This window comes from Polistes canadensis, unplaced genomic scaffold (genome assembly GCF_001313835.1).
Source record: "Polistes canadensis isolate GaletaPanama2010 unplaced genomic scaffold, ASM131383v1 scaffold_240, whole genome shotgun sequence".
In the NCBI taxonomy this organism is placed as follows: domain Eukaryota; kingdom Metazoa; phylum Arthropoda; class Insecta; order Hymenoptera; family Vespidae; genus Polistes; species Polistes canadensis.
The window spans coordinates 150,022-175,366 of NW_014569787.1; the positions used below are offsets into that span (position 1 = coordinate 150,022).

Consider the following 25,345-nt stretch of genomic DNA (forward strand, 5'->3'; position numbering starts at 1 on the left):
TTGCTCAATAAGTCATTCCAATTTTCAATGATTTTTTAATTTTATTTACTTCTTTTCATTGTTATATCAAAGAAATTAATTCAAACAAAATTAGATATTTTTATTTATAAAGTCGTGGAATACATGAATATTGTTTTAAATAATTTGTAGAAAATTCAATAACCGGAAACAAGCTTACTCTTGACTCATCACTCGTTCACAGACTTCACGACAGTTACTTCTAAACGACTTCCTTTCTATTTACCTGAATGTGCTGAAACAAGATGGTTAGTGTAGTACATATTTATTTTATAAAATTATATATATAATATTGTTATATTTTCGTAAGAAGTTCTGCAAGAATTAAAGTATTTTCCATAATTGATTAGTGTTAAATAAAATTTGAAAATATTTTAACTATTTTTGTTGTTGCATTTTGCATAACAATTATGTTGAAACGTGCCATGTGTTTTTTTGCATTAAAGCTTAACATTCATTAATATTTACATCATATACAACAATTTTTTAAATAATATTAATTCTATAATAAATACAAATTAATATTAAAAAATATTTTGCTGATCGATTTATTTTATCATTGAGTCGATAATAATTTATATATTTAACTTTCAAAAAACTTAATAAACATTTGAAAAATTATATATTAAATATCATTTCGTTTTTTTACAGACTTGCAAACGTAGAAACGGTGGACGTGCCAAGCATGGCCGTGGCCATGTAAATCCTGTACGTTGTACTAATTGTGCACGATGCGTACCTAAAGATAAGGCAATCAAAAAGTTCGTCATCCGTAATATTGTAGAAGCAGCTGCTGTAAGAGATATAACTGAAGCCAGTCAATATCCATCCTATCAACTTCCTAAATTATATGCGAAGTTACACTATTGTGTATCTTGCGCTATTCACTCTAAAGTGGTCCGTAACAGATCTAAGGAAGCTAGACGTATTAGGACACCTCCTGTGCGCAACTTCCCAAGGGTAATTATGAGATTGTTATAAATTTAGTCAAAAGAAGAATAGTTATTTATTAATCTCTTGCGCTATAACAGTACTTGAAACATGTGATACGTTTTATGGCCCAAACATAACAAGTACAAATTATAACACTGACTTTAACACGTAGCTATATGCATTATATCATGGTGAAAGAAATTTTTTTAGATATATTATTTATATATTTACTTTAAACATATAAATTGAAATCATTTTTACTAATTATTATTATTATTATTGTTATTAGTAATAGTTATTTGTTAATTCTTAAAAAAATTTTAATTTTTAGGATTTACGTCAAGGACAACAGAACAGGAAATAATCTTTTTGCTATGTAATAAATTAAAAATAAATAGAAAAATAAAAAAAAACCAATGAAATAAAAATCCACACGATTTATTTGCCTTATTCTTTATAAATTACAGAATAAATATACACTTTATTGCTTTTTCAAGAATATTTTTATGTTGATAAGAAACAGATCATTAAAGTCAATAAGTAAAATTACTATTAATTTATAAAAATCATAGCATTAATCTTTGTGATGTGAAGAAGCAAATGAAGCCTTAAGTGTCTCATCCCGTTATTAATTTATATAGTAATTTATATAGTAATTTATATTTAAAAAATTGATACTTCCTAGATAATGAAATAGTAAAACTTGATATCGAAGATCTAATATAAGTTTAGTAATTCAAATAGATTAAATTAATGTACAATTAACAACAGCTCAAACGTAAATTAAATAAGAAATCATTTATTAGCTTCTTCCATCGCTTTTTTAAGCGTTTTTTCAAATATCTTTTTGGAATCACAAAAGCCTTGTTTTGTTTTCCCGAATGAATTTGGTCCTGCAGAGGTAGGTGTTTCTCGTCCAATATTTCGCATTCTCATCCTTGCTTCTGCAGGCATTTCTTCCGGTTCATCATCTTCGTCTGCATTAAATACTGATGCTACTGTGGGTCGCTGTACTACAGTGGTTTTTGTACTAGAGTTCTAAAAAAAAAAAAACAGTCAATTATATATCGTATCATATATGCCAGTTACGCATTAAATACTTACAGCAGCAGAACCTAGTTTGATTTGAATTCCCTTCTTTTGGTCAGCACCAGTTTGCCTTTTCCCAAACCCAAATGCAAGTTTCTGTTTCTTGACATCACCTTGGCTAAAGTTGGCAGATTCACAGTGGTCATCTGATCTTAGTGGTGAACGATCCCTTACCACTCTGCTGTCCCCATGGGTGTCCTCTGCTCTGTAGACACTTGACCCTGACAACGTCAAACACTGGCAAAGTTCAGATCAAGTTAAACGATTTTGATTATTTAGCCAGAAATCTTTATGCAACATGCTTAGTACAACTTTCTTGTCCTATAAATAATGTATTATAAATTATTTCTCTAAATTAAAAAAAAAAAAAAAAGAAAAGAAAAATATTAATCTATACAAATTTGCCAAATTCAAAATAATTTTTATTATGTATTAAATACAACCTACAAAATATATTTCAAAATATATTTTATATTCTCAGCAATAAATCATAATTATTAACAACATTATATTAATATCATATTATCAATATATGCAGATACAACATAGTCTAGTTTGTATGATAAATATTCGTAAATAACATGCACTAGTTAAATTCTGGATATATTACCAAAGCCAAATACTTTTTAGAAAGATGATAAATCGAAAAGAAATGAAAAAACACTTTGACACGGAAAGCTCTTAGTAGTCAATCGTTCTAATACTATATTCAAATAGCGTAGTTATGAATGTAAATTAAAAACTCATATAGTGTGTAATTTAAATAGAAAATAAAATTGGAAATAAAATGAATAAAACCTTTTCTGTATTCGTCCCCAGGATTCCTCTTAGACATTTTTAAGCTTTCCTTGTTTCCGGAACAAGAACGATTGATCCAAAGTAACCTAAAAATCGTTACTGCAGTTACTTCACTATATAGATAACAAAAACAGTTCTGACAACATTAGAACTATCTAAAACTAGATTTTAAAATTCTTGGAAAATACAATTTTATATTCGGTCATTTCAATTATTAATAATTAAATCTTTAAAATATTTAATAATTAAAAATATTGTAATAATAATTATTTGTTTTTAATTAATTAGAATATGTATAATGAAAAGTGTCATTAGTATTCTCACGACAGATGATAAAATCTTGTAGCATGTCTCCGATTGACGGTCTCAAACAATTTTTCAAAGCAAATAATACACACAATTAATTTATTTATTTAAATGTGAAATAGGACAACCTTCTCTCATAATTTATTGAAAACAATGCATTATAGCAGAATATTACCAACTTAACTCGAGTATAGCGTCATCTGACAAAAGTTACTAAACCAAAATTGTCCAATTAATAAAAGTGTTTCTTATTTAATTAGCTCAGTATCGAAAAACTTATCAATAAAAAAACATCAAAAAGGGTAAGAAATTTCTATGGATAAATAGAAGTCATTGTTTGGAAATGAAAATACAAGTATCAATACTCTGAAAAAAATTTGACAGTTTATTATCATTATTTATATCATTATAAAACTTCTCTTGTCATTTTGTAAATATTTCTCAAGAGAAGTATATTTAAATCGTGTAACAGAGATAATAAATTTTATTTATACTGAAATTATATATTTTTCTAATATATATTACGACTATCGTATTTATTGTATGGATTTTGGAAATGTTAATTACATTTATCATAAACAGACGACATACATTGTTGATACTTTTAATATCAATGTATTTCATCTGTAAACTGAACTTGTTTTAATAAAGAATGTTCCATTTAATTGTCTCTATACTGATACTTAAATGTGTTTAACAATCATTTACGCTGAGAATGATGAAAGGAAATCAGTGACAATTTTCTTTAATTTAGCGTCGGATGATTCGCTAATGGAATTTTCCTTTGCAATGGTACTTAGAAGATCTTGTTGAGTAGACCTATACACAAAAATAGATTCAATTAATTTATTTAATCCATATAATCTTAAGAAATTAATTATTTAAATATTCGTATATATATAAATATTACTTACCTAATATGAGCAAGGAATTCTTTTTCAAAAGCAGTGATTTTAGATGGTTCCATTTTATCAAGATAACCACGGACACCACAGTAAATAACAGCAACCTGTTCTTCGATGGCCATTGGAACTAAAAAGAATTTTATAAAAATAATGTTATTATAAATGAAGAAATTTGAAACAGCAATAGACATTGTATATATTAGGACATAGCTTTACCATATTGTCCTTGTTTGAGAAGTTCCGTTAATCTGACACCACGGTTCAACAATTGTTGAGTTGCAGCATCCAAGTCAGATCCGAACTGTGCGAAAGCTGCGACTTCACGATACTGAGCCAATTCCAATTTCATGGAACCAGCAACCTATATAATATAATAATAATAAAATAACAATAATAATATATAATAATGTGTATATTTACTATTAACAGTATAGTTATATCATTTTGCTGTATTTAAATTATTATACAACACCTGTTTCATGGCCTTAGTTTGAGCAGCAGATCCGACTCGAGATACAGACAGACCAACGTTAATGGCTGGTCGGATACCTTTATAGAACAATTCAGTTTCCAAGAAGATTTGACCATCAGTAATAGAAATGACATTGGTTGGAATATAGGCGGATACATCACCAGCCTGAGTTTCAATGACAGGTAAAGCAGTTAAAGAACCACCACCTAAACTTTCATTCATTTTAGCAGCTCGCTCTAATAAACGCGAGTGAAGATAAAATACATCACCAGGGTAAGCTTCACGACCTGGTGGTCTCCTAAGTAACAAAGACATTTGTCGATAGGCAACAGCCTGTTTCGATAAATCGTCATAGATAATTAAAGCGTGTTTTCCATTATCCCTATAAAAAGAAAGATTAAAATATTATTTAATCACAAAGTCGCATATTAAATATAAGAAATATATTACAACAAAGTTAATGGTATTAATTTTACTTTACCTGAAGAATTCTCCCATGGCACAACCAGAATATGGCGCCAGATACTGTAACGGGGCGGCGTCAGATGCGGTAGCAGAAACAATAATAGTGTAATTAATAGCACCACTGTCAGTCAATCGTTTGACAATCTGAGCAACAGTAGATCTCTTTTGGCCAATAGCAACATAGATACAATATAATTTCTTTTTCTCTTCACCACCATCATTGAAACGTTTTTGATTGATGATAGTATCAATGGCAAGAGCAGTTTTTCCAGTCTGTCTGTCTCCAATAATCAACTCACGCTGTCCTCTACCAATAGGCACTAAAGAATCTACAGCCTTGATTCCAGTTTGCATAGGTTCCCTTACAGATACTCTATAAAAGTACACATATGTTAAAAACATATAGTCATTAAATCTATACATGGTTGTTCATGTAATTGCATTACCTAGGAATGATACCTGGAGCCTTGGTACCAATACGGAATCTCAGTTTGTTATTTAATGGGCCTTTACCATCAATGGGATTACCCAAAGCATCAACAACGCGTCCTAATAATTCTTCACCAACAGGAACATCCACAATAGCTCCAGTACGTTTAACAACATCTCCTTCCTTGATGTGCCTGTCATTACCAAATACGACAACACCAACATTGTCAGGTTCCAAATTCAATGCCATACCCTTCAAGCCTGAGCTGAATTCTACCATCTCATCAGCTTGAATGTTCTTTAAACCGTAGACACGAGCAATACCATCACCAATGCTGAGTACTCTGCCTGTTTCTTCAAGATTTGCCTACAATTTTACTGATATTAAAATCTAATAATTAATTAAGTATAATTTCATGGAAAGTTTTCATAAATATTATCATATAATGAAACGAATGAATAATTAGTTAAATGTAAGGTAGACACACCTTTGGAGCAGCGCCAAGGATACGTTCTTCCAGGATAGAAGAGATTTCTGCAGAACGGCGACTACAGGATACATGATATTTGCGAGTTGAAACAGTGACAGCAGGCCAGTTGACCTAAAAAAAGAAATAGGAATATACTTAAAGTATCCTTCATAGATATACTTCCCAAATGTTTATTACATAACTTGATAGACCTCACTTTATATAATACATAATACCCTAAAAACGGTGCCAATAAAAATCTTATTATATTTCTTAATGATTATAAATGAAAAACATCTTTTTTATTAGATAATGTTTAATGAAGAACATTATTAAATATCCCCTAAAAATTACGAAAACGTGTAATGGACAGATATAAAATGTCGGCGATATCGACGGTTTATGACACGATTATATGATTATGTCTTGACATAAATTAGTTGTCTTCTTTTAATAAATTACCTGAATCGTAGCATTTGGTAACTGCCTCGCCAAAGAGGAGGCCAAACGTAGAGATAAAAGAGCCATGTGGATATGTTAAAAGTCCGTCAACCGGACCACGAATTCTACGAAGAAGAATGATCAAGAGGAGGACGATCAGAAGTACGTCCTGACTAGCCCCACTCTGTCGTTCGAGCAAAGGAAATCGACATTCATTGACCTGCGCTGTAACCTCGAATCCAACCAAATTTTAAAGTTTATACCGATAATGACTAATTGAATAATCTTACAAATCTAATATCGTTGTTTTATTTCAAAAATCATGATTTTTAGACTAATATTTTTTATTATTTATTAGCTAGAAATAAATAATTTATAAAACGAACTCTGACTTGGAGATTAACCGTAATATCCGCTGCAGTGGAATAAGCAAAACGCGCTAAATTCAAATGACGTACATTAAAAACGTTGATTAATTAATATACACACAGAAACCATATTTCTTACAAAGAAAATTATACTGTTGCAATAAGTATTAAATCTTCTTACATACAATCTACAATAGGATAATATAAACTATGTATTTGTTTTTTATTAATAATCCTATACGATCGTCATTTATTTAATTTGATTATTATAATTATTATACTTTACATCTTATATGTACATGCATTGATAAAATCATTTATTAATTTAAAATAATTTTAATTAACATATACATCTAAAACAAGCATTTAATTATAAATTTACGATTGAATAAATGTCATTTAAATTCTGGAGTAATTCGCCCCTTAAATCTAAAATGGCGATTGGTTAAATGAGTTGCGGGTTTTAAAATAATCTTGAATCATGTTATAGTTACTTTATTGTTATTTCGTGATAAAAAGGATCAATAATAATGATCAATTCTTTATTAAAAAAATTAAATAATTCTTTTTGGCAGAAAATATAAACTTATTTTACACAGTGAATGTTATTGTGTTTAGATGAAGTTTGACTAGCTGTGGACGCGTTATTGCACCGGCGTCAAGGTTTGTTATTGTGAACTCGTATTGATTGTCGTTGATAACCGATTTTTAATGTTATCGAAACTTATTACAAAATAACGTCAAAAATTATCAAAAATAAAATGATATTTCAGAAAAAGTTATGTCCTATACAAACATGAAAATATAAAAACCTTGTAGTTAATAATTTATGCAAGAAACTTGTCAATTTTGTATCTTTCTAACAAATATTATATCTCACAAGTTGTACCTAATACATTAATGCAAAAATTTAATGAAGAGTAAAACAACTAAAAATGTTTATTGTAAGATATTAATTAGTTGCAGATATATACTCTGCGCCTGTAAAGAAGTACACTCATATGGATTGAACTGTGATTTTATTCTAAACTAGTCTTGAAGAACCTACTAAATATGGACTCTGTTAGCGAAGTGGAACACATTAGGCTGGTTAAAGAGGCAGAGAGTTTAAAGATACGTTTAGAGGATGAACGACAAAAGCTAAATGATGTTACTCGTAACTATCTAAACTATCTAGTTAAAGATAAATTATTTTCATGTTTATTTCTGCATTCTATAACATTATATTATATAAAAATGAGGTATGTTGAGTGAATGATTATGATTTAAAAAAAAAAAAGACATTAAAGAATGATAAATTATGTTAAATTTTCTTATTTTTGTATGTTATAAGAATAATATCGTGTATAAATTTAAGTATTACATTTTGTAGTTGCCAGTGTAGCTGATCGATTGGAAGGAATAAATTGCATAAATGTAAAACCTCGACGTGTTTTGAAAGGGCATCAGGCTAAAGTTCTTTGTTCTGACTGGTCTCCTGATAAACGTCATATTGTTTCTTCTTCTCAGGTATACAGTTTGATCTTTATTTTTACATTTTACATTCATATACATATAAACCATTTTTCAGGATGGCAAAATGATAATATGGGATGCTTTCACAACAAATAAGGAACATGCAGTTACAATGCCTACAATATGGGTAATGGCATGTGCTTATGCTCCTAGTGGTGTTTTAGTAGCATGTGGGTACGTCTGTAAATACAATGTATATATATATATTTCATTTAGAATAAGTTTTTAGCAAAAGAGAAAGAAAATTATTGTAAATTACTTCAATTCATTTTTATAGGGGATTAGACAACAAAGTAACAGTTTATCCTCTAAGTTTAGAAGATGATGTTACTACTCGTAAAAAAACTGTTGGAACTCACACATCGTACATGTCGTGTTGTGCATTTCCCAATAGCGATCAACAAATTTTAACAGGAAGCGGTGATAGTACATGTGCTTTATGGGATGTTGAAAGTGGTCAATTGCTTCAAAGTTTTCACGGACATTCTAGCGATGTTATGTCAATTGATTTAGCACCAAGCGAAACTGGCAACACGTTTGTATCGGGTAGTTGCGACAAAATGGTTCTAATTTGGGATATGCGTAGTGGACAATGTGTTCAAAGCTTTGAAGGACATCAGTCCGATGTTAATTCGGTATTAAAATAGAGTTAATTCGTAATAGTAATCCATTTGATAAATATATTTTGATTTGATAGAATAGTATTGTTTTTTATAGGTAAGATTTCATCCAAGTGGCGATGCAGTAGCAACAGGTTCCGATGATGCTACCTGCCGACTTTTTGATTTACGCGCCGATAAAGAAGTAGCTATTTATGCGAAAGAAAGTATCATATTCGGAGCAAATACAATAGATCTCAGTGTTAGTGGACGTTTATTGTTTGCTGGGTATAATGATTATACAGTAAATATATGGGATACTTTAAAGTGCCAAAGAGTAGCACTTTTATATGGACACGATAATCGTGTGTCTTGTTTGAGAGTTTCACCGGATGGTACTGCCGTTTCAACTGGAAGTTGGGATTCGACGCTACGTGTTTGGGCTTAGATTTAAATTTAATCTCTCTTTCCTAATGCCTACCGATACACTTCAGAACATGTATTCTATACACAAGCCTTATGTTAATTATGGCGAAATGGAAGGTACTGTTATGATCATATATGTATTAGCATGCAATTGAAATTTGAGTAAATGCCATTTAATCGTTAGATAATTACAAATATATCATATAGTTGATCATTCAAAAATTATGTTAGGCTGGCCCTAATTTATATAGAAGATGGAAAAAAGAAAAATAAAGAAATTTATTTCATTGATTGTTGTATAAACTGTTACATACATATTATGTGAAATCAAATAAAGATTAGATTAATATGAAATTTATGTTACCTTCGTACTGTTCGATTCAAGATGAACTCTTGAAATACCTAAGAATAAAGATAAGGTGAAATAGTAAAAAGCGTATTTACCGCGCACCATATAATTTTGTCTCTCATTGACAAGTACAATATCTCGTTTGATTCGTATTCGTGCGTACACTATTGTATAATTATTCGTTATTCACTACATCGCCGTTTAATTTCAGTCGTAGTGTGAAACGGCCTATCTCATTCTCACACAGATCAATTCCACAGCCGGCTTATTTAAAAAAATGAGTCGCTCGAGTATGATGACGATGATGATGATGATTATTATTATTATTATTATTATTATTATTATTATTATTATTATTATTATTATTAAATAACGAGCCGGCGAGGTAAAATTGCAACTTAATTTATTAATTCGACAGTTATAAATATCATTATTACTAAACCGTCTGTCATCAATAATTTTATATAATCCTTAACTTGCGGTAAAACGAAGTCATGGAACATAATAGAGTTCCGTATACATTCTTGTCGTTTCGGACAGTATAAAAAAGAACACTCGCGGAATATAAACTTGGTGGAGGGAGATCGATGAAAGCAAAAATAAAAAAAAAACAATGATCAAAAAAATCCTATTATAAAAAATAATTCATGGAACCAGTATTATGCAAACAGCGATTAATCGACACGATTTGTCTAGAATTGCACCATCCTTAAAGTTAACGGAATATCATGTTAGCCCAGTTACATGAGCTGAAGATGCAATTTTGACACATTTATATACAACGTGTCCTTACACATAACAAAATATTAATGATCTTCTTATTATAATTCATTTCATGAAGAAAATGCAAAGGAAAAGAAGATCCCCGGTGGTCGTAGTTTCTGTTAGATATATTATAAAACTTTTCTAACAGACTTACTCTAGGATAGTTTATAATTACAAAGAATTGGAACACTATAATGCGTTTGCTAAGAAAGGGAAGAAAAGGAGAAAAAATAAAAAAAAAAAAAGGATAGGAAACAAATTAAAACCAAAAAAACTCTCAGAGTATTTACAATTAATTATCGAGCACGACGGATGTATGTGTTTATGTGTAGTTAGGTAAATACAACAAAACTGATGTTCAGTCGGTGCAATTCAAAATTGCTCGTGATATAATGTGCCGTATAAATAAACCTCATTAATGTAATGGATGCAAAAAAATACTATGCGTATTCGTCACACACGCACGAAGGCTATACATACAAATGGCGCGTGCATACTAATCATAATCTTATTGAATGGTGCACATTGTCTCGCGTATGCTTTTATACAAAACGCACGCTTTCGAATGTAGTCTTCTCACATTGAAAAGTACAATGATAAATATTGACGGTGATAAGAATCAATGGGGATGACAGATTAATGATCATGAAATTATTATTACAATTGAAATTCATTTAACAAATCGTCCTATCAATCGATTACTTTAAAATGAATGAATGAATATCGTGATACATGATACAGTTTTTAAAGAGCAATTTAGTCTTACAATATTATTTTTAATTAAACAAAAATAGAAATAAACGCACTACGTACTGTAATTACAAAAAATAAAATAAAAACAAAATAAAAATTCTAATTTTGAATAATATTCTTTTTCGAGCAGATCAGACATGCAACATAATGTATGATATTCCCACACGAAAGTAAAAGTTAGATTAGCGTTCGACCAAATATCATTGTGTATACATTTTGGAAGCACATCGGTAATTTATAAAAATGGAAAAGTGATAAATTCTTACAGCTTGACAAATAGAATTTATTTATTGTGGCTGTCAAAGGAAGAAAGGATATAAAAACAAAATTATTATTACCTTTTTTTGTACTACTTTGTACTAAGATTTACTAAATATCATATTCATATCAACCATCACAGAGGAAGTAGAGACATAATTATATTAGTAATTAAGATGAATTTATATGTCATCTATAGCGTAAAATACTAAATAATTATTATTTTGAACACAATTCTAACCTTTCCCTTCGTGTATTTATGTACCTACCGAATGATATTCATGAAACGAATAGTATTTATTTCCTCAGAGTATGTCAAATGTACTCAAGCTTGTTTCTTTCATTTAAAAACACAGGAATAGGACAAAACAATGTAAATATATAAAAACAAAACAAAAGAAATTCTTTTGTCTTTTAGATCAAATTATAATATTACAGAAACAATAGCTTGATGTAACTGTTAATACTATGAACAATGACAAATACTATTTTTATTCCTATTAACCAATGATTTATAGATGTATAAAACAATGGGTAATATTAATAATACAGCATCATCACATTTGCACTAAATTTCTTGAGTGTATAAATTGTGTAATTATGAAACAAATTGAGAGAAAAACAAAGAATTACGAACAGAATGAAAGTATCAACTACTTGTATCGCTTCCTGAGATGTCATATAACTTTCAGTCATTATATTGCAATTACATAAAAAGAAAAACTATGCACACTCACACAAATATACAATGATGACGTTGAAAGCAATACTCAGAAAAGCAGAGAAAAAAGTTTTGTCATTTTCTTTTGGTTATCGATATCTTTCAAATATTGCTTTTAGTGTAATTATTTTCTTACAAAGAAAGAATGGAAGAGAAGCAGGCTTTTATGTTATATACAACAAATCATACAATATTAGAAGCACTTGTGGAATGCCAGACACAAAGTAATATGAGTATTCAATGCTTAACGCAATTATAAATCATATACATACATATACATATATATATATATATATATATATATTTATATATTTGCATTTTTTTATTATGGAAGAACACGCTATAGATTAAAAAGAAACCTGTTACATTTTTACCATGTTTAGGTTTTGGATACATTACTGTAAATCAGTTCTTCGTTTTTACATAAATTTAAGCACCCTAAATACTGATACAATAAACTATAATATACATCATATTATAGTAAAACATATTATAGCAGTCTTAAAAAAAAATCTTTTATGAAAAATTAAGTTTTAGAAAGTCTTATCAGACCATACTCTATAAATATATAAGAAGAATGGTAACATATAATAGTAGTTGGGTAGAATTAAATTTAAAGGTAAGTTTATAAATTATGCACCAATCCATGCAAAAGTTATCCTACAAAATGCAAATAAAAAGAAAAGATTATAAAATATTTTTTACTATACCTGTTTAAAATAGAATAATAAAAATAAGGAATGAAATATATACAAAAATATTGTATGTAATTATATAATAAATTCTGCCACAAAGTGCTTAATATTGTATGCTTATCAGATTATTGCTCTTTGCACTTTGCAAAACGTTAAAAATGTTGTTTTCTATTCTACGAGTTGTGTAAAAGTCATTTGATATTGAAAACCAGTTATGCCAACAACTAATCGATGTACAATCTCCGATATCTTGCTGGTACTAAAAGTTTTAAAGTCTTTTAAAGGAAAAAACAAGAAATCACAACACGATTTATGATCGGTCTACAATTCCTTACAAATTACTGATGCATAGACCATATCAGGACTTGGTAAAATAGTAAGGCGTAGAACGCTGCATATGGTAAACTGTATTGTCGTTAAAAAATATTATATCTTCCTGGATATATTTGGCAAGCGTGCACTTCAATCTGGAAGATCCGATCTTCAAAGGGCGATGAAATAAAAGATGACAGTACAAAATATTGACAGCTACGAGGGGATGGCTCGCAATCTCCTCCAACGTGCCTCCCATTGAGAATTATTCCTTCCAGAACCCCAACCAAATCCAAATACAGAATCAATTGTAGGCTTACTCAAATAAGCGACACTGTTACCGCTATGATCAAAATGTGGTTCAAGACTGGTTAAATCAACTGCATGTAAAATTCGAACAGCAGACGCGAGTCGAAGCTTGCTGGCTGGCGAACTAAACACCAACTTACGGCTTTGTTTACTGTTGCCCTTGTCACCAACGTTGCTAGAATTACTATGGCGAGGATCATTCTGTAACTGTTTTACTTTGCGAGAATATTCAGTGCAAAAAGATTTTGCCATAGATCATTGTCGGTAAGTCTGAGATGATATGCCGTTTCCAGGTGTCACATAATCACCAATCATTAGACTTGGATTTACTGGATAATGTGACGTATTTCCAAGGACCAGCGATTGCTGGAAAGTAACACCAAGCTGTAGCACGAAAGATACGCAAGCAAGTAAACGCTTCAATATCTTTTACAAATTAAGATAAAATACCAAACGAGCCATTTACTTATTAAATGTTTCACATTATATTCGAGTATTCTGTTTTAAAAAAGTGGCTAAAGTATCATAGAGAAAACAGCTCGCTGGAGTAAACAATCAATGATATGTAACACTCACAGTAGCTGGAGATGTGAACATATTAGGTGTTATTCCACCACCTATCAATTGTGCTGCTTGTGTACTTGTAGCTGTACCACCTACTCGGCCACGTCCAGTACTTGTTATCGAACCAGGGTGAATATTCGGTTGACCACCTAAGCAAACGTTCATATTTTTAAATTATTTTTAATAATTGTTTAAAATGTTCCGTATTAAATATCATATTTATTTCTTACTATACAAGAGTAACTCATTTTTTACTTACATCTATCTCAAATCAATCTAAAATTGTATTAGATCAATGTCTATGAAATATTATCAGTGGAATACAAAAGAATATCTTATATTACTACATAGATTGGAAATATTATTTTTTGATCAAAATTAAATCTTACCAATAGCAAGTAAATTACTGGCATTTACTGCAGCGCTAGTATCCATTGAAACCTCACCAAGACCATTAACTGACATGCCATTAACCATGTTAACAGCTTGCCGAGCACCTTGTGCATCCAGAGAATTCCAATAAGATTCACTAGGTGAAGTATTATTTAAACCAGGAGGCGGTTGCGCTGCTGCTCCTGTATACCTAAAGTAAGGGTTTTTTAGATCTAAAGTATTACTACTGCTTTCCAAATTTGTCCCTTCTAATTTGAGTTCTATTGTCACATCATAAGATTGCCTGCAATCAAGTACATTAATATTTTAATCAATTCTTAATCGTATAATTGAGAAAACAAATGACAAATATAACATTTATTCGACACTACCTTTTGTTAGCAATAAGAATTACTTTTCCTGAAAGTAACTGGCCACTTTTACAAAATAATGGATTTTCAAGAAGACAACGCACTTGATACCAATGTGTAAGAGGTTCTGTAGGAGCAGTACTTAACCAAACTTGTTGAGCACTACCAATAAACGCCACGTCAAACCAGAATGCAAGACCATGGCATGTACCACTTTCTAATATGTGAAAGTCAACATCTATAGCTGAAATATTAATAATTTATCACAAATTAATATAATGCATGACATGTTACGAATCTATTTATCTCAAAATAAAAATACAAGTATCATGTAACATTTATTAGGTCCTATTACCTATTTTATGTAAATCAGTCTCTTTAGCTGTCTGGAAATCTACGATATGCCTAACAGATTTAGCCATACAAATTCTTATATCAAAGGTATCAACAATAGGTTGGCGGAAATATTCTTTAACTGCATTACTTCTCATTGCAGAGAGATCTACACCATGGAAACATGTTTGATACCAGAAATTGGCTTTATTAAATTGTTCCATGTAAAGATTTTCATCGGAAAATGGCGCGATATGCAAGTCTCCTCTAGAAGGAAACATTCTTCCACCTAGAAATAAAATACGATATGTTTCATACGAATTAAAATGATAAGGGAATGTGTATAATAAGATTAAATAATATATCTGTGATCACCTGGTACTAGCCATTTTTTGGCATGAAGATAAGTTTCAAGCATTCTTTCATTATACAACATGTAGCCCATAGGTTCACTGACTATGCAATCAACATGTTCTGGTAGATCTATTTCTTCGATTTTTCCAGCTATTACTATAATCTTATCCGATAAATTATTAGCAGCAACTAATAATTCTGCATGATTTGCCATATTGCTTGCTTCTACAGCATAGACTTTTTTTGCACCAGCTTGAATTGCAAAAAATGATAAAATACCAGAACCAGCACCTACATCTAATACAACTTTGTCTTTAAAGTCAGATAAATTGCCGAGAATTGCACGTTGATAAGTGCTCGTCCTTATATAATCTTGCATCATATTTTGTTGCTGTGATAAATAACCATAAAATTGAAAATATTGCATGGCCGATGACTCTTCCGTTCTATCATTAAATGCCGAGATACCACCGCACTTTCCATTTCTTAATTTTATTATTAGCGAATGAAAGTTTCGAAAATCTATAGAAAAATTATATTTTCTTTTATTACTTGTAGATTAAAAAACAAGTATATATACATTGTTTGAATGTATATAAAAATAAAATAATATTGTCGTTTTTATTCACCTGCATCAGAGTGAAATGTGACTAACAAAGTATCTGTATCCAATGTAAAAACATAACTTCGGGATGAAACCCTAGAGCATTCAGTAGTATGAGTTACAGGAAATTCTAATAATGAAACTTTTTCTTTTAAAGTAGAATCATCTGTAAAATATAAGAAAACAAATAATTATACTAACAAATCCAAGAATAAATCAAAATATGTACAATTAATTGTTATAAATAAATTTAAATACACACACATGCACACATGTACATATATATATGTATGTATATATATATGTATGTATGTATATATATATATGTATGTATATATATTATAATATATATATATATATATATATATATATATATATATATTAAGTTGAAAATGGTCGTTTTGAGACAGAAAAAGAAAGAAAGCACGTTCGAAAAGGTAGAATATCGAATTGGAAAGAGAAAGAGAGGGAGGAGGAGAGAAAGAAAGAAAAAAGCGTGCCAAAACATAATGCAGAAAATAAGTTTAAAGAGTAGAAATAATCAATAGTTTGAAGAGGATTTGATTAGGGGAAAAAATCGGAATAAAAATGATGAAAATGTCAATAGGAATGGGTTATAAGAATAATAGAATAAAATAATCCGGTGGGAGGAGTGTGGTTATGTCGGCGCGAATAACGCGTTAGCGTTCATATCGTCGATTTAAAGTTTTGGCGTTATTTTCAAAAATAGATAAATTACCTAAGATGAATTCGAGGCTGAGCCCTTGTGGGTCGTAATTAACGACAAGGGCAACTGGTTCAAGAAACTTTGACGTTGTCTGTCCATTGTTAAACAAAGTCAATACTGACAACGAGCGAAAGGTTTTCGCCATTTTTCGACAACCGCGTGTCGTTTTTGTGCGCCCCTAGAAAAGACTCGGGCACCCGTTTGCTTAGCGGTGGCAGCTCCCGAGTTCCACGTTTTCTTTTTTAAGATGATGTAAATAATAAACTATCTTTAACGTTTAATCTCCTCTCTCTCCTTTCTCTAAGCTCGAGCAAAAAACATGGAAATATTTCACCCGAATTCGCAATTTTCGAGTTCGCACATCGGACCATCGACCAACCACCCCTCGGCGCGGTTCGCACACGCGCAATAAACGCTTTCGATGCTTGAAGCCGAAAGGGAGATTTTACCACCGATCTAACATTGTTTAAATTTTTTTTATTTATACAATTGTTAGAATATATTAACCTGTTGAGAAAATATTTTTCTCTTAAAATTTGTATTTCTTTTACTCTAACTCGTATGCAAATCGTTAAAGTCATGCAAATGAATTTAATGAATTAAGGTATTAGAACATCGGTTCTTGAAAGATGTAAAAATGGCGGCCAAGTTGGTTGCGTACAGCTTAATTCATCGTGCCTGGCCTATAGTAGTATGTATCTATAGTCTACGAGTATATTCGAAGTTAGGGTAGTATACAATGTTTATCGTATCGAGGACAAGATTTCGTATCATAGATCGAAACCACTAGTTGGCGCGATCAGCTATTTGATAATTTGGTAAATAATAACCACTGATAACCACCAATCATGGATGGCGTGTTATAGGACACGTTCGTTAATTGGTGAAAACATTTTAATTCTCTGGAAATTCCGAATGAATTTTGTTGATTGTATTTTCATATAAATGCCTCATGTATTTATCGTGATTTAAACAAAAAATAAACAAAGGAAAAATAGAAACAATAATGACAATAAAAAAGAATTCGAATATAAAATATCGATAAGAGGATAAACAATATAATTGATGTATAATTAAAATGCAATCAAATCTAGAAACTGGATTGCAATTAATAACACGCTTGAGAAAAAATCTATGCGTTTCAGAGCTCGATAATATTCTCTTTTTTAATGGATTAACAAATACGGACATTATAGAAATAACTGGAAATGTATCCAGTGGAAAATCACTTTTGTTAGCGAATATTCTAGCTAAGTGCATACTTCCTGATAAATATGACGATATCCATATTAAAGGACTTGCAGCTTCTGCGGTATTAATAAATACAGATTGTCATTTTCAAATATCTAAATTGATTAAAATAATGTCAACGATTGTGATCGATTTATATAAATCTATTAATATAAAGAAAGTTAATAATGAAACGATAAACAAAATTATTAATAGCGTGCTCGATAATTTAATTATTATTAATTGTTATGAGAAAGATCAATTTTTATTAACGTTACATACTTTAGAGAGTATATTTTTTTGCAACGAAAAAATTGTTATTTTGGCAATCGACAGTATATCGGCATATTATTGGCAAAATCGAGAAAGTAATGATATCAAATCCATAGATTCCTATGTGTTTAATTTAATCAAACTTATTCAAACGACCACATCTCAGTACAATGTTATAACACTTTATACAAGGCCAAGTTCGTTAACCATTAATGATGTTAAAACTAAAAAAATTCTTTTTACCAATTTTTCTAAAGAATTAAATTATGTAATTCATTTATTTAAAAGTACTGATTCAGAAAAACATTTATGCTTAGCAGAATCAAGAAGAAAAAGAACGATTCTTAACTATATGATTAATTCAGGTGTTATCAAGTGGATAACAGAAAGAGATTAATTAAATATTTGTATTCATAAATTTTAAAAGTACTTCATTTACTATGTCCAATGGATTTAATAGTCGAGATCCTGCGAGCATTATGGAACAACTTGTTTTATACGTAGATATTACCTCTTGAATTTTTTTACTTTCTTCTGGTGTAATACCTCCAACAATATATATTAATATCCATTGGTTATCCGCAGGATGATGCTCTGTTGTACTTTTTGAGAAAAAACTATAAACATAATAATTTAGATATTATTTGGTGGCTATAGTTGCAATATATTATGTATACTTACTTGAAACTGATACTGGACTGTAATGATTTATCATGTAGATCATGAATTTTAGGTCTTTTTGGATTTATTATATCCTTAACTAATTGTTCTAATATACCAACATACTGAACCATTTCACTAGGATGAGGATCGGATACTAGAGATCTGAAATACAACAAAATTTAATTTTTTAAGTAGGATGTTTTGTCAGAATTACGATATGATGTTTTATTGAAATTACACATAATTGCGCAGTCCTTCTCGTTTTTTTGCTATATCATGTAATATCGTCATAAAATGTTTCGCCGTCTTTATTGAAATCTCTCGTGCAGATTCATCATCTGTAACTCCTGAATTAAACGATATTTTTCAAGCTATTGTAAAACCTGAGTATATTATTATTATTTTAATGAAAATGTGTTATTGATACAAACCTAATAACAATAAAATTTGTTCATAAATTCTATTTGTAATATTTGTACTTTCATTAAAAACTTGTATGTCCTCATACAAAGCCGTAGAAAGAGATTCTTCCAAAAGCTGTTCTTGAGCAGGTGAAAAATGTATTTGCGTACCAGCAAGGGCATAAACATATATTAACAGGGCAAGAAGATTTTCAGTATCTAATTTTCTGTCGTTTCGTGTTTTTATGATATTGCTTAGCTGAAATAAATTTTATTTTATTTTTTTATATAGGTTCTAATACTTTTGTAAATTTAATCAATAATAACTCAATAATTACTTGTGTTAATACACTTGAAGAATCTCGACTGACCGCTACATTTTGTGTTACCAATTTTTCGATACTAAGAAGCAACTCTATCTGCATATTTTTATCCGATTTCAGTGATTGCACAATTGCCCAAATTATCTAAAAGTTTATAATTATAATAACAAATTATTTATTTAAATCATAAGCATATATCGAGGGTTATTAATATTATAATTTACATCACTTGTAATTGTTTGTTTGATTGTAATGTTGAATATATCTCATTCTTATTTTGAAATTTATACATTTGCTTTTCTAAACTATGAACGGAAACTCTTGTAGTTATCTTAGATTTTGGACTTTCTTTTGTGGTTAAAATAGTTTGAAGTAAATGATTTGCAGTTAAAAGAACAGCTTGCTGTTTTTTTGAGATTAAGATATCCATCAAGTTTCTATCAGTAGTTGCTAAGCATCCTGGTATTTCAATAAATGGTGCATCTGTCTTAAAAATTAATGTCATTAATATGTGATATAATAAAACAATAAAAAAATATTGGTATATTTACCATGGGTTCACAAACGATCGGATTCATATTTACTGCAATATCATTGGTGTGATTAGGCAAATGTGGTAAGATACATAACATTCTTGACAAAACTGAATTTGTATCGTGACTAGTAGCAGCGCATAAATCTAATGTTCTATCAATTAAAATTAAAGACATTCTGGATCCAGATGTTCCATTTAATTTCTAATATAAAATTTAGTAAATCTCTTATGTATTAACATAAAATTATAATTTTTTTTATTCGATAAATTATATATACTTACAGATCTACGTTTAATTGCTGCAGGTAAATTTTTTAATGTGTCTGCTATATAATCACTGCATTTACCAATCGAATATATGTCTTCTGTGATATTCATGTAATCGAACAAGCTTTCCAAAGAACTTACAAAGTGATTTATATATAATTCTGTTTCTTTAATTTTATTAGGTTCAGGTATATTAATTGGTGGCATTAAATTTGCAAATGGTGGAGTGGTAAATAAATCCTTGCTTAGAATACTTATAAAAATGGGAACGTAAATAATATCTATAGGAATATTCTATAAAATAATACGTAATTAATGTAATAAATATATTTTTGTATAATTAGGAAATCATTTATATATTCAATAACAAATAAATTACCTGCGATGGATCTTTAAAACTTATAATATTTTGTAAATTCTCTTTCAGTTTTGTATAATTCTTTATTTCTTTATCCGATAGACTATTATCGTAACACATTGTCGCATAGTGTACAGTAGTAATAATTGTGTAACTTTTGAACGTATTATGTTCCATTATCATTTTAATTGAATACTCATAAAAGTTAGCATAAACAGAGGTAGAAATAATCACAGCCTTTCTGTCATTCTTATCTTTAATATTCTATAGAAAAAGATTGCACCACGTATATTTATGTCAATCTTATTTTCATTGTTTTATATGGAGATATACATACGTGTAAATCATAGGCAGCTAATTCATATACAGAAAATGCTCCTGCAGCTTTTAATACAATGTATCCTTGATCACCCGTATGCCAATGAAGACATTCTGCCGCTGTTGAATCTATAAAAACAATAGCTTCATTTACTTCCATTAAAATACTTTTCCAACATTTATGCGTAAACTTGTCTACTTCATCAATGAAATCCATTTTTTTATTCCTTTATTTAAATATTTTTATATCACTGTTTATTCTGTATTTTTTAAAATCTGTCAAATATTTTAGACAGTACAAAATGACTTTTATTTTACTATATATTTCTATATATATGGTTATTAAAGGAGTAACCAAATTTAGATCATTAGATTATTGATTATAATATGTTTATTATTTTTTATTATCAATTAGCAAGAGAAAATAATTATCACAATATTTTCCTTTAATTTTCTTGTCTTTTAAACACTTCTTATTCACTGTCGGTAATTTTTGACAGGTAATTAATTGAAATAATAAACACTAGAAGCACTGTTAACAGCCCTGCTGAGCCATTGGTAGTACAAACTCCGTGGGTAGTACCTACAATACTTGAAATAAGTTGTTTTTAATTTAAGCGCCAATCACGTACTTTGTTTGACTACTGTTGAATTTTAAAAGTTATTATTATTTATATAGTTCTAAATATCATCTCTCTTTAAGGAATATAATATTTATCAAATAAAAATGTTAACAACACCAAAAAATAAAGGAGAACTTTTTTTGGCTTCTTCGCTTTGCGATGGTCTAGAGGATACAAATATAAAGTGAAGTATTGTGAAAATAAATATGTGATGTATAAAGGACAATTTTTTTTTTTAATTTAACATTTATATATTTGATTTATAACAGACAAGTGACAACTCTTATTTTAAATAAAGAGGCAGATCCTAATGTTTTAATTCCGACACATGGCATTACTCCTTTTCATTTAGTAATCGGTAATGATTCCGAAATTTTTGCAGAAGAAGTAACGAAATTATTTTTACGACATGGTGGAAATCCTAATGTTAAGTAAGCATCAATCAATGAGTATAACTTAGTTTAAATAAAATTAAATTTGGAATTCTCATATTTATTATTATATTTTTATAGATCTGTCGATGGATTAACACCTGTCCATGTTGCTGCTGCTTGGGGTAGAATTCGCATTTTAGAGTTACTTTTAGCAAATGGAGGTGATCCTTTGCTATTAGACGATGAAGGTCGAAGTCCATTTCATTATGCATTTGATGGAAAGTATTATAAAATTATTACGCTTCTTGGAAACTATTGCGGCTATAGTGTAGGCGAAGATGACAAACCAAAATATAAAATGTCATTGGGTAAGTTGGAATATATTGTTACATATAATGGGTTGTTCACAATTTTTGTTTATTCAAGGAGTTTCAAAATTTTATTATTAACTTTATGTTTATTTTATTTTAGATAAAATTGTCTTAAATAACGGTAACACTATAGCTGAATACATTATACCAAAAAATGTATCGCCAAATAAGAATTATAATAATAACTCAAGTAAAATGATTTTAAGATACTGTAACGAAGAAACATCTAGTGGTATATGTGACTCCTATATGATTTCGACCATATCGTCTTTGGCATCTAAACAAGATTTAAAGGAAAGTGATTTAAAAATTAAATTTGAAAAACTCAACATTAATGAAAATGTTAAAAAGGAAAAATTTCTGATTAGCGAAATTATTAATTCTCTCTCTTCGACACTTACAAGCGATTCAACTGTTAGCGAAGCAACCTTTGCTCATGTGAAACATGAAAAACGAAACATTCCTAAAAAAAGTTGTATTTTACCATTATTATCTTCAAGTCAAAAGACTAGCTCTAATCTTAATTCTATAAAACCAAAGAAAAAATATTTCTCATCAAAATTTAAACAAAAAAATATTCTAGACAATTCAATCATAACTACTTCGCCGAATTTTTATACTCCGATAAATACGAAAAAGAAACAAAATATAATAAAAACATCGAATGTTAAAAGCTGTTCTCCGTTGAATAATCTTAAAAACAAACACGCTAAATCTATCGTTACCCCATGTTCAAGTAAATATTATAAATCACCAGCTCCTAACGAATATAATCAGCAAAAAAAAGAAATGATTCAATCTACGCCAAGGAGAAAGCAAAGGCGTGAACAAATTTCTTATAAGGATATAAAAAAATATATAGGAAATAGAAATATAAAAAACAATTTTGCATTGGAAGATTCAAATGAAACATATAATCGATTTTCAAGCAATACTTCAACATTATCATTATCGCCAGATGATTCATGTTATCCTGAATCAAGAAATAATGAAACGTATGTTGATAAACGACTAGCTGTGAAATTACATGAAAGCAAATATGACGAAAATATTATTTTATCTTATGACGACACTTCTCCTAATTTAACTGAATCTGATGATCCAGCAATATCTTTAACAAATTTAGAAAACATAAATAATATTAACAATAATAATAAACATGAGCATAATAATGATCTCTATGAGATATGTAGCGAAGAACAATCATTAGTTAAATTAACGAAATTAAAAAAAACAATGACATCTCATTGTGTTCCTAAAATTGACAAATATATGAAAATAACAGTAAATGTTGACGAAGAAAATTTATTAAATAATACAGAAATAAGTGATTTACAAAATAATCAAGTAGACGCATCTAATGCATCAGAACGAAATGTTTCAGTATCAAGGTCAGTATTTTGTATAATGTAAAAGTTTATAGAAAAATTTTTATATAAATTATATCAACAGGAAATAATAGTTAAATACATAATATATATACAACTATATAATTACATTTTAGATCTTCTATTTCATACGTAAGTGTGCAGGAAGAATATAAATATGAAGATCGAGAAGAAGGAGTAATTTTAGTAGAACGACGAAAATGTATTACTCCTGCTAGGTAAGAAAACATAATAACTTTTTATACTTTACATTTTGATTACAATTCTTACGATTGAAATTTCAGCATTCAAGAAGATAGCGAGAAAAACGAGTCTAGTTTCAGCCAGAATAAAACAAGTATGTTATTAATATTTAAAGTTATAAGTAATTAATATGATAATAAGATAAGATGCGTTTTTAAGAAAGTTATTATTTAATATCTTTGTTTTTTTTATTTTTTTAAAGATTCCTCTGGACAATCTAATTTTCCATCCGAATTACTTATGATTGATAATTATACTCTTAGACAAAAGTTGACTAAGTTAGGTGATAAGCCTGGACCAATTACTAGTACGACAAGACATTTATATTTAAAACGTCTTGTTAACATACAAAATAAACAATTAAGTACAAATTTGTCTTCTTTAAGAAATATATCTGATCAGTCAAATCAAATGAAACCGTGGTTAACATTTGGAGAATGGATAAATGATTTGAATTTATATGGGACAATTGAAAACGATGTATTTAAAGAATTCGTTTCACCAGATCCATCTCGTAGATGGCGTGAAGGAACAGCTAAAACATCTTTTAATTATCTTTTATTGGATCCACGCGTAACTCAAGACTTACCACATCGTGCGTTGCAACTTACTCAATCAGAGGTTTGGATGACTTTTCTTTCTTCTATATTTTATGTTGGAAAAGGTAAACGATCTAGACCTTATGCTCATCTTTATGACGCTTTTAACATGTGGGTTTCAAAAGAACAATATTTATTAAATACAAAAATTAAACATATATTAGATATATGGAACGATGGCTATGGTGTTATATGTTTGCATGTATTTCAAAATACTATTCCAGTAGAAGCATATACGCGAGAAGCAATAATGATAGACACGTTAGGCATTGAACATTTAACTAATTGTAAAAGTGGTGAATATTATGGTATTATATCTACGTGGAGTCAAAGAGATAAATGTAGATTTGGAAGATATTTGTTATATAAAGCATTACAAATTTTATTGCACGAAGGTGAAAGGCAACTCTTTCCTGAAAATTTGTAAACGACAAAATAGGAGAACAAAATATGTAAATACTTAGACAAAATTATTTATTAGAAGTGTATCGAGAAGTTATAATAACTGTAAATAATTTATCCACTTATAAGACTGTGTACAAATGACTGATAGTTTTCAGAGAGTTTGAACATATTAATGTTATTATAAAAGATAATGTGCAATATTCAAAATAAAAAAAAATACATTTAAAGGCAATAGTATATACTTTTATTTTCT

General features: G+C 29.2%; 8 protein-coding genes across 12 annotated transcripts; 4 read left to right on the forward strand and 4 right to left on the reverse strand.

Annotated features, from left to right (window-relative positions):
• Positions 1-128: 128 nt before the first annotated feature.
• LOC106790474 (40S ribosomal protein S26) lies at positions 129-1,379 on the forward strand. Its single transcript, XM_014755401.1, has 3 exons — positions 129-266; positions 670-978; positions 1,283-1,379. The coding sequence occupies exons 1-3, from the start codon at positions 264-266 to the stop codon at positions 1,313-1,315; spliced, it is 345 nt and encodes a 114-aa protein (XP_014610887.1). The 5' UTR covers positions 129-263; the 3' UTR covers positions 1,316-1,379.
• Positions 1,380-1,416: 37 nt separating this feature from the next.
• Positions 1,417-2,963, reverse strand: LOC106790473 (PEST proteolytic signal-containing nuclear protein-like). Its single transcript, XM_014755399.1, has 3 exons — positions 2,839-2,963; positions 2,056-2,261; positions 1,417-1,989 (listed from the first exon to the last, which is right to left on the reverse strand). Exons 1-3 carry the CDS (start codon positions 2,873-2,875, stop codon positions 1,747-1,749), a joined length of 486 nt encoding a protein of 161 aa, XP_014610885.1. The 5' UTR covers positions 2,876-2,963; the 3' UTR covers positions 1,417-1,746.
• Positions 2,964-3,506: 543 nt separating this feature from the next.
• On the reverse strand, positions 3,507-6,525 carry LOC106790468 (ATP synthase subunit alpha, mitochondrial). The gene is made up of 8 exons (XM_014755384.1): positions 6,348-6,525; positions 5,904-6,017; positions 5,433-5,782; positions 5,003-5,359; positions 4,522-4,903; positions 4,266-4,410; positions 4,059-4,176; positions 3,507-3,963 (listed from the first exon to the last, which is right to left on the reverse strand). Exons 1-8 carry the CDS (start codon positions 6,411-6,413, stop codon positions 3,849-3,851), a joined length of 1,647 nt encoding a protein of 548 aa, XP_014610870.1. The 5' UTR covers positions 6,414-6,525; the 3' UTR covers positions 3,507-3,848.
• A 577-nt stretch (positions 6,526-7,102) lies between these two features.
• LOC106790453 (guanine nucleotide-binding protein subunit beta-5) lies at positions 7,103-10,758 on the forward strand. 2 transcript variants are annotated; one of them, XM_014755345.1, is made up of 6 exons: positions 7,103-7,357; positions 7,655-7,850; positions 8,067-8,203; positions 8,265-8,383; positions 8,487-8,844; positions 8,927-10,758. In XM_014755345.1, the coding sequence occupies exons 2-6, from the start codon at positions 7,748-7,750 to the stop codon at positions 9,254-9,256; spliced, it is 1,047 nt and encodes a 348-aa protein (XP_014610831.1). In that variant the 5' UTR covers positions 7,103-7,357; positions 7,655-7,747; the 3' UTR covers positions 9,257-10,758. The 2 variants fall into 2 exon arrangements, with proteins under 2 accessions (XP_014610831.1, XP_014610830.1); XM_014755344.1 differs by lacking the exon at positions 7,103-7,357 and adding an exon at positions 7,384-7,638 and having other exon boundaries at positions 7,728-7,850.
• LOC106790452 (histone-arginine methyltransferase CARMER) lies at positions 9,674-17,111 on the reverse strand. 3 transcript variants are annotated; one of them, XR_001382078.1, is made up of 9 exons: positions 16,734-17,111; positions 16,020-16,160; positions 15,412-15,912; positions 15,059-15,325; positions 14,725-14,947; positions 14,350-14,636; positions 13,973-14,109; positions 13,537-13,780; positions 9,674-13,430 (listed from the first exon to the last, which is right to left on the reverse strand). XR_001382078.1 is itself a non-coding variant. In XM_014755342.1 (8 exons), exons 1-8 carry the CDS (start codon positions 16,864-16,866, stop codon positions 13,652-13,654), a joined length of 1,818 nt encoding a protein of 605 aa, XP_014610828.1. In that variant the 5' UTR covers positions 16,867-17,111; the 3' UTR covers positions 9,674-13,651. The 3 variants fall into 3 exon arrangements, 2 of the variants coding, with proteins under 2 accessions (XP_014610828.1, XP_014610829.1); XM_014755342.1 differs by having other exon boundaries at positions 9,674-13,780; XM_014755343.1 differs by having other exon boundaries at positions 9,674-13,762; positions 16,734-17,109.
• Positions 17,112-17,253: 142 nt separating this feature from the next.
• LOC106790455 (DNA repair protein XRCC2) lies at positions 17,254-18,707 on the forward strand. The gene has a single exon (XM_014755349.1). It carries the CDS (start codon positions 17,800-17,802, stop codon positions 18,619-18,621), a length of 822 nt encoding a protein of 273 aa, XP_014610835.1. The 5' UTR covers positions 17,254-17,799; the 3' UTR covers positions 18,622-18,707.
• On the reverse strand, positions 18,338-21,571 carry LOC106790451 (sec1 family domain-containing protein 2-like). The gene is made up of 10 exons (XM_014755340.1): positions 21,109-21,571; positions 20,793-21,035; positions 20,429-20,707; positions 20,163-20,348; positions 19,841-20,098; positions 19,627-19,755; positions 19,319-19,547; positions 19,126-19,234; positions 18,906-19,049; positions 18,338-18,841 (listed from the first exon to the last, which is right to left on the reverse strand). Exons 1-10 carry the CDS (start codon positions 21,304-21,306, stop codon positions 18,622-18,624), a joined length of 1,995 nt encoding a protein of 664 aa, XP_014610826.1. The 5' UTR covers positions 21,307-21,571; the 3' UTR covers positions 18,338-18,621.
• Positions 21,572-21,633: 62 nt separating this feature from the next.
• On the forward strand, positions 21,634-25,324 carry LOC106790450 (ankyrin-3-like). Of its 2 annotated transcripts, none has more exons than XM_014755339.1 (7): positions 21,634-21,896; positions 21,982-22,143; positions 22,225-22,454; positions 22,558-23,848; positions 23,962-24,063; positions 24,130-24,182; positions 24,594-25,324. In XM_014755339.1, the coding sequence occupies exons 1-7, from the start codon at positions 21,817-21,819 to the stop codon at positions 25,112-25,114; spliced, it is 2,439 nt and encodes an 812-aa protein (XP_014610825.1). In that variant the 5' UTR covers positions 21,634-21,816; the 3' UTR covers positions 25,115-25,324. The 2 variants fall into 2 exon arrangements, with proteins under 2 accessions (XP_014610825.1, XP_014610824.1); XM_014755338.1 differs by having other exon boundaries at positions 21,635-21,896; positions 24,291-25,324.
• The last annotated feature ends 21 nt before the right edge of the window (positions 25,325-25,345 follow it).

What these genes read in the sequence shown, in the direction of transcription:
- LOC106790474 (XM_014755401.1), top strand. An exon ending in CTGTGCGCAACTTCCCAAGG is followed by an intron (nt 979 to 1,282) that starts GTAATTATGAGA and finishes TTTAATTTTTAG; the next exon opens with GATTTACGTCAAGGACAACA.
- LOC106790473 (XM_014755399.1), bottom strand. Translation starts at nt 2,875, where the DNA reads ATGTCTAAGAGGAATCCTGGGGACGAATACAGAAAAG. An exon ending in TGGGGACGAATACAGAAAAG is followed by an intron (nt 2,262 to 2,838) that starts GTTTTATTCATT and finishes TGACGTTGTCAG; the next exon opens with GGTCAAGTGTCTACAGAGCA. An exon ending in TCAAACTAGGTTCTGCTGCT is followed by an intron (nt 1,990 to 2,055) that starts GTAAGTATTTAA and finishes TTTTTTTTTTAG; the next exon opens with AACTCTAGTACAAAAACCAC.
- LOC106790468 (XM_014755384.1), bottom strand. Translation starts at nt 6,413, where the DNA reads ATGGCTCTTTTATCTCTACGTTTGGCCTCCTCTTTGGCGAGGCAGTTA. An exon ending in GCCATGGGAGAATTCTTCAG is followed by an intron (nt 4,904 to 5,002) that starts GTAAAGTAAAAT and finishes TTCTTTTTATAG; the next exon opens with GGATAATGGAAAACACGCTT. An exon ending in GAATTCCTTGCTCATATTAG is followed by an intron (nt 3,964 to 4,058) that starts GTAAGTAATATT and finishes TTTTGTGTATAG; the next exon opens with GTCTACTCAACAAGATCTTC.
- LOC106790453 (XM_014755344.1), top strand. Translation starts at nt 7,608, where the DNA reads ATGAAGAGTAAAACAACTAAAAATGTTTATT. An exon ending in AACAACTAAAAATGTTTATT is followed by an intron (nt 7,639 to 7,727) that starts GTAAGATATTAA and finishes ATTCTAAACTAG; the next exon opens with TCTTGAAGAACCTACTAAAT. An exon ending in ATCAGTCCGATGTTAATTCG is followed by an intron (nt 8,845 to 8,926) that starts GTATTAAAATAG and finishes TGTTTTTTATAG; the next exon opens with GTAAGATTTCATCCAAGTGG.
- LOC106790452 (XM_014755342.1), bottom strand. Translation starts at nt 16,866, where the DNA reads ATGGCGAAAACCTTTCGCTCGTTGTCAGTATTGACTTTGTTTAACAAT. An exon ending in CAAAAAATGGCTAGTACCAG is followed by an intron (nt 15,326 to 15,411) that starts GTGATCACAGAT and finishes TTTTATTTCTAG; the next exon opens with GTGGAAGAATGTTTCCTTCT. An exon ending in ATTCTTATTGCTAACAAAAG is followed by an intron (nt 14,637 to 14,724) that starts GTAGTGTCGAAT and finishes ACTTGATTGCAG; the next exon opens with GCAATCTTATGATGTGACAA.
- LOC106790455 (XM_014755349.1), top strand. Translation starts at nt 17,800, where the DNA reads ATGCAATCAAATCTAGAAACTGGATTGCAATTAATAACACGCTTGAGA.
- LOC106790451 (XM_014755340.1), bottom strand. Translation starts at nt 21,306, where the DNA reads ATGGATTTCATTGATGAAGTAGACAAGTTTACGCATAAATGTTGGAAA. An exon ending in GTTTTAAAGATCCATCGCAG is followed by an intron (nt 20,708 to 20,792) that starts GTAATTTATTTG and finishes ATTATTTTATAG; the next exon opens with AATATTCCTATAGATATTAT. An exon ending in CTTCAAGTGTATTAACACAA is followed by an intron (nt 19,548 to 19,626) that starts GTAATTATTGAG and finishes AATTTATTTCAG; the next exon opens with CTAAGCAATATCATAAAAAC.
- LOC106790450 (XM_014755338.1), top strand. Translation starts at nt 21,817, where the DNA reads ATGTTAACAACACCAAAAAATAAAGGAGAACTTTTTTTGGCTTCTTCG. An exon ending in CTAGAGGATACAAATATAAA is followed by an intron (nt 21,897 to 21,981) that starts GTGAAGTATTGT and finishes GATTTATAACAG; the next exon opens with ACAAGTGACAACTCTTATTT. An exon ending in AAAATATAAAATGTCATTGG is followed by an intron (nt 22,455 to 22,557) that starts GTAAGTTGGAAT and finishes ATTTTATTTTAG; the next exon opens with ATAAAATTGTCTTAAATAAC.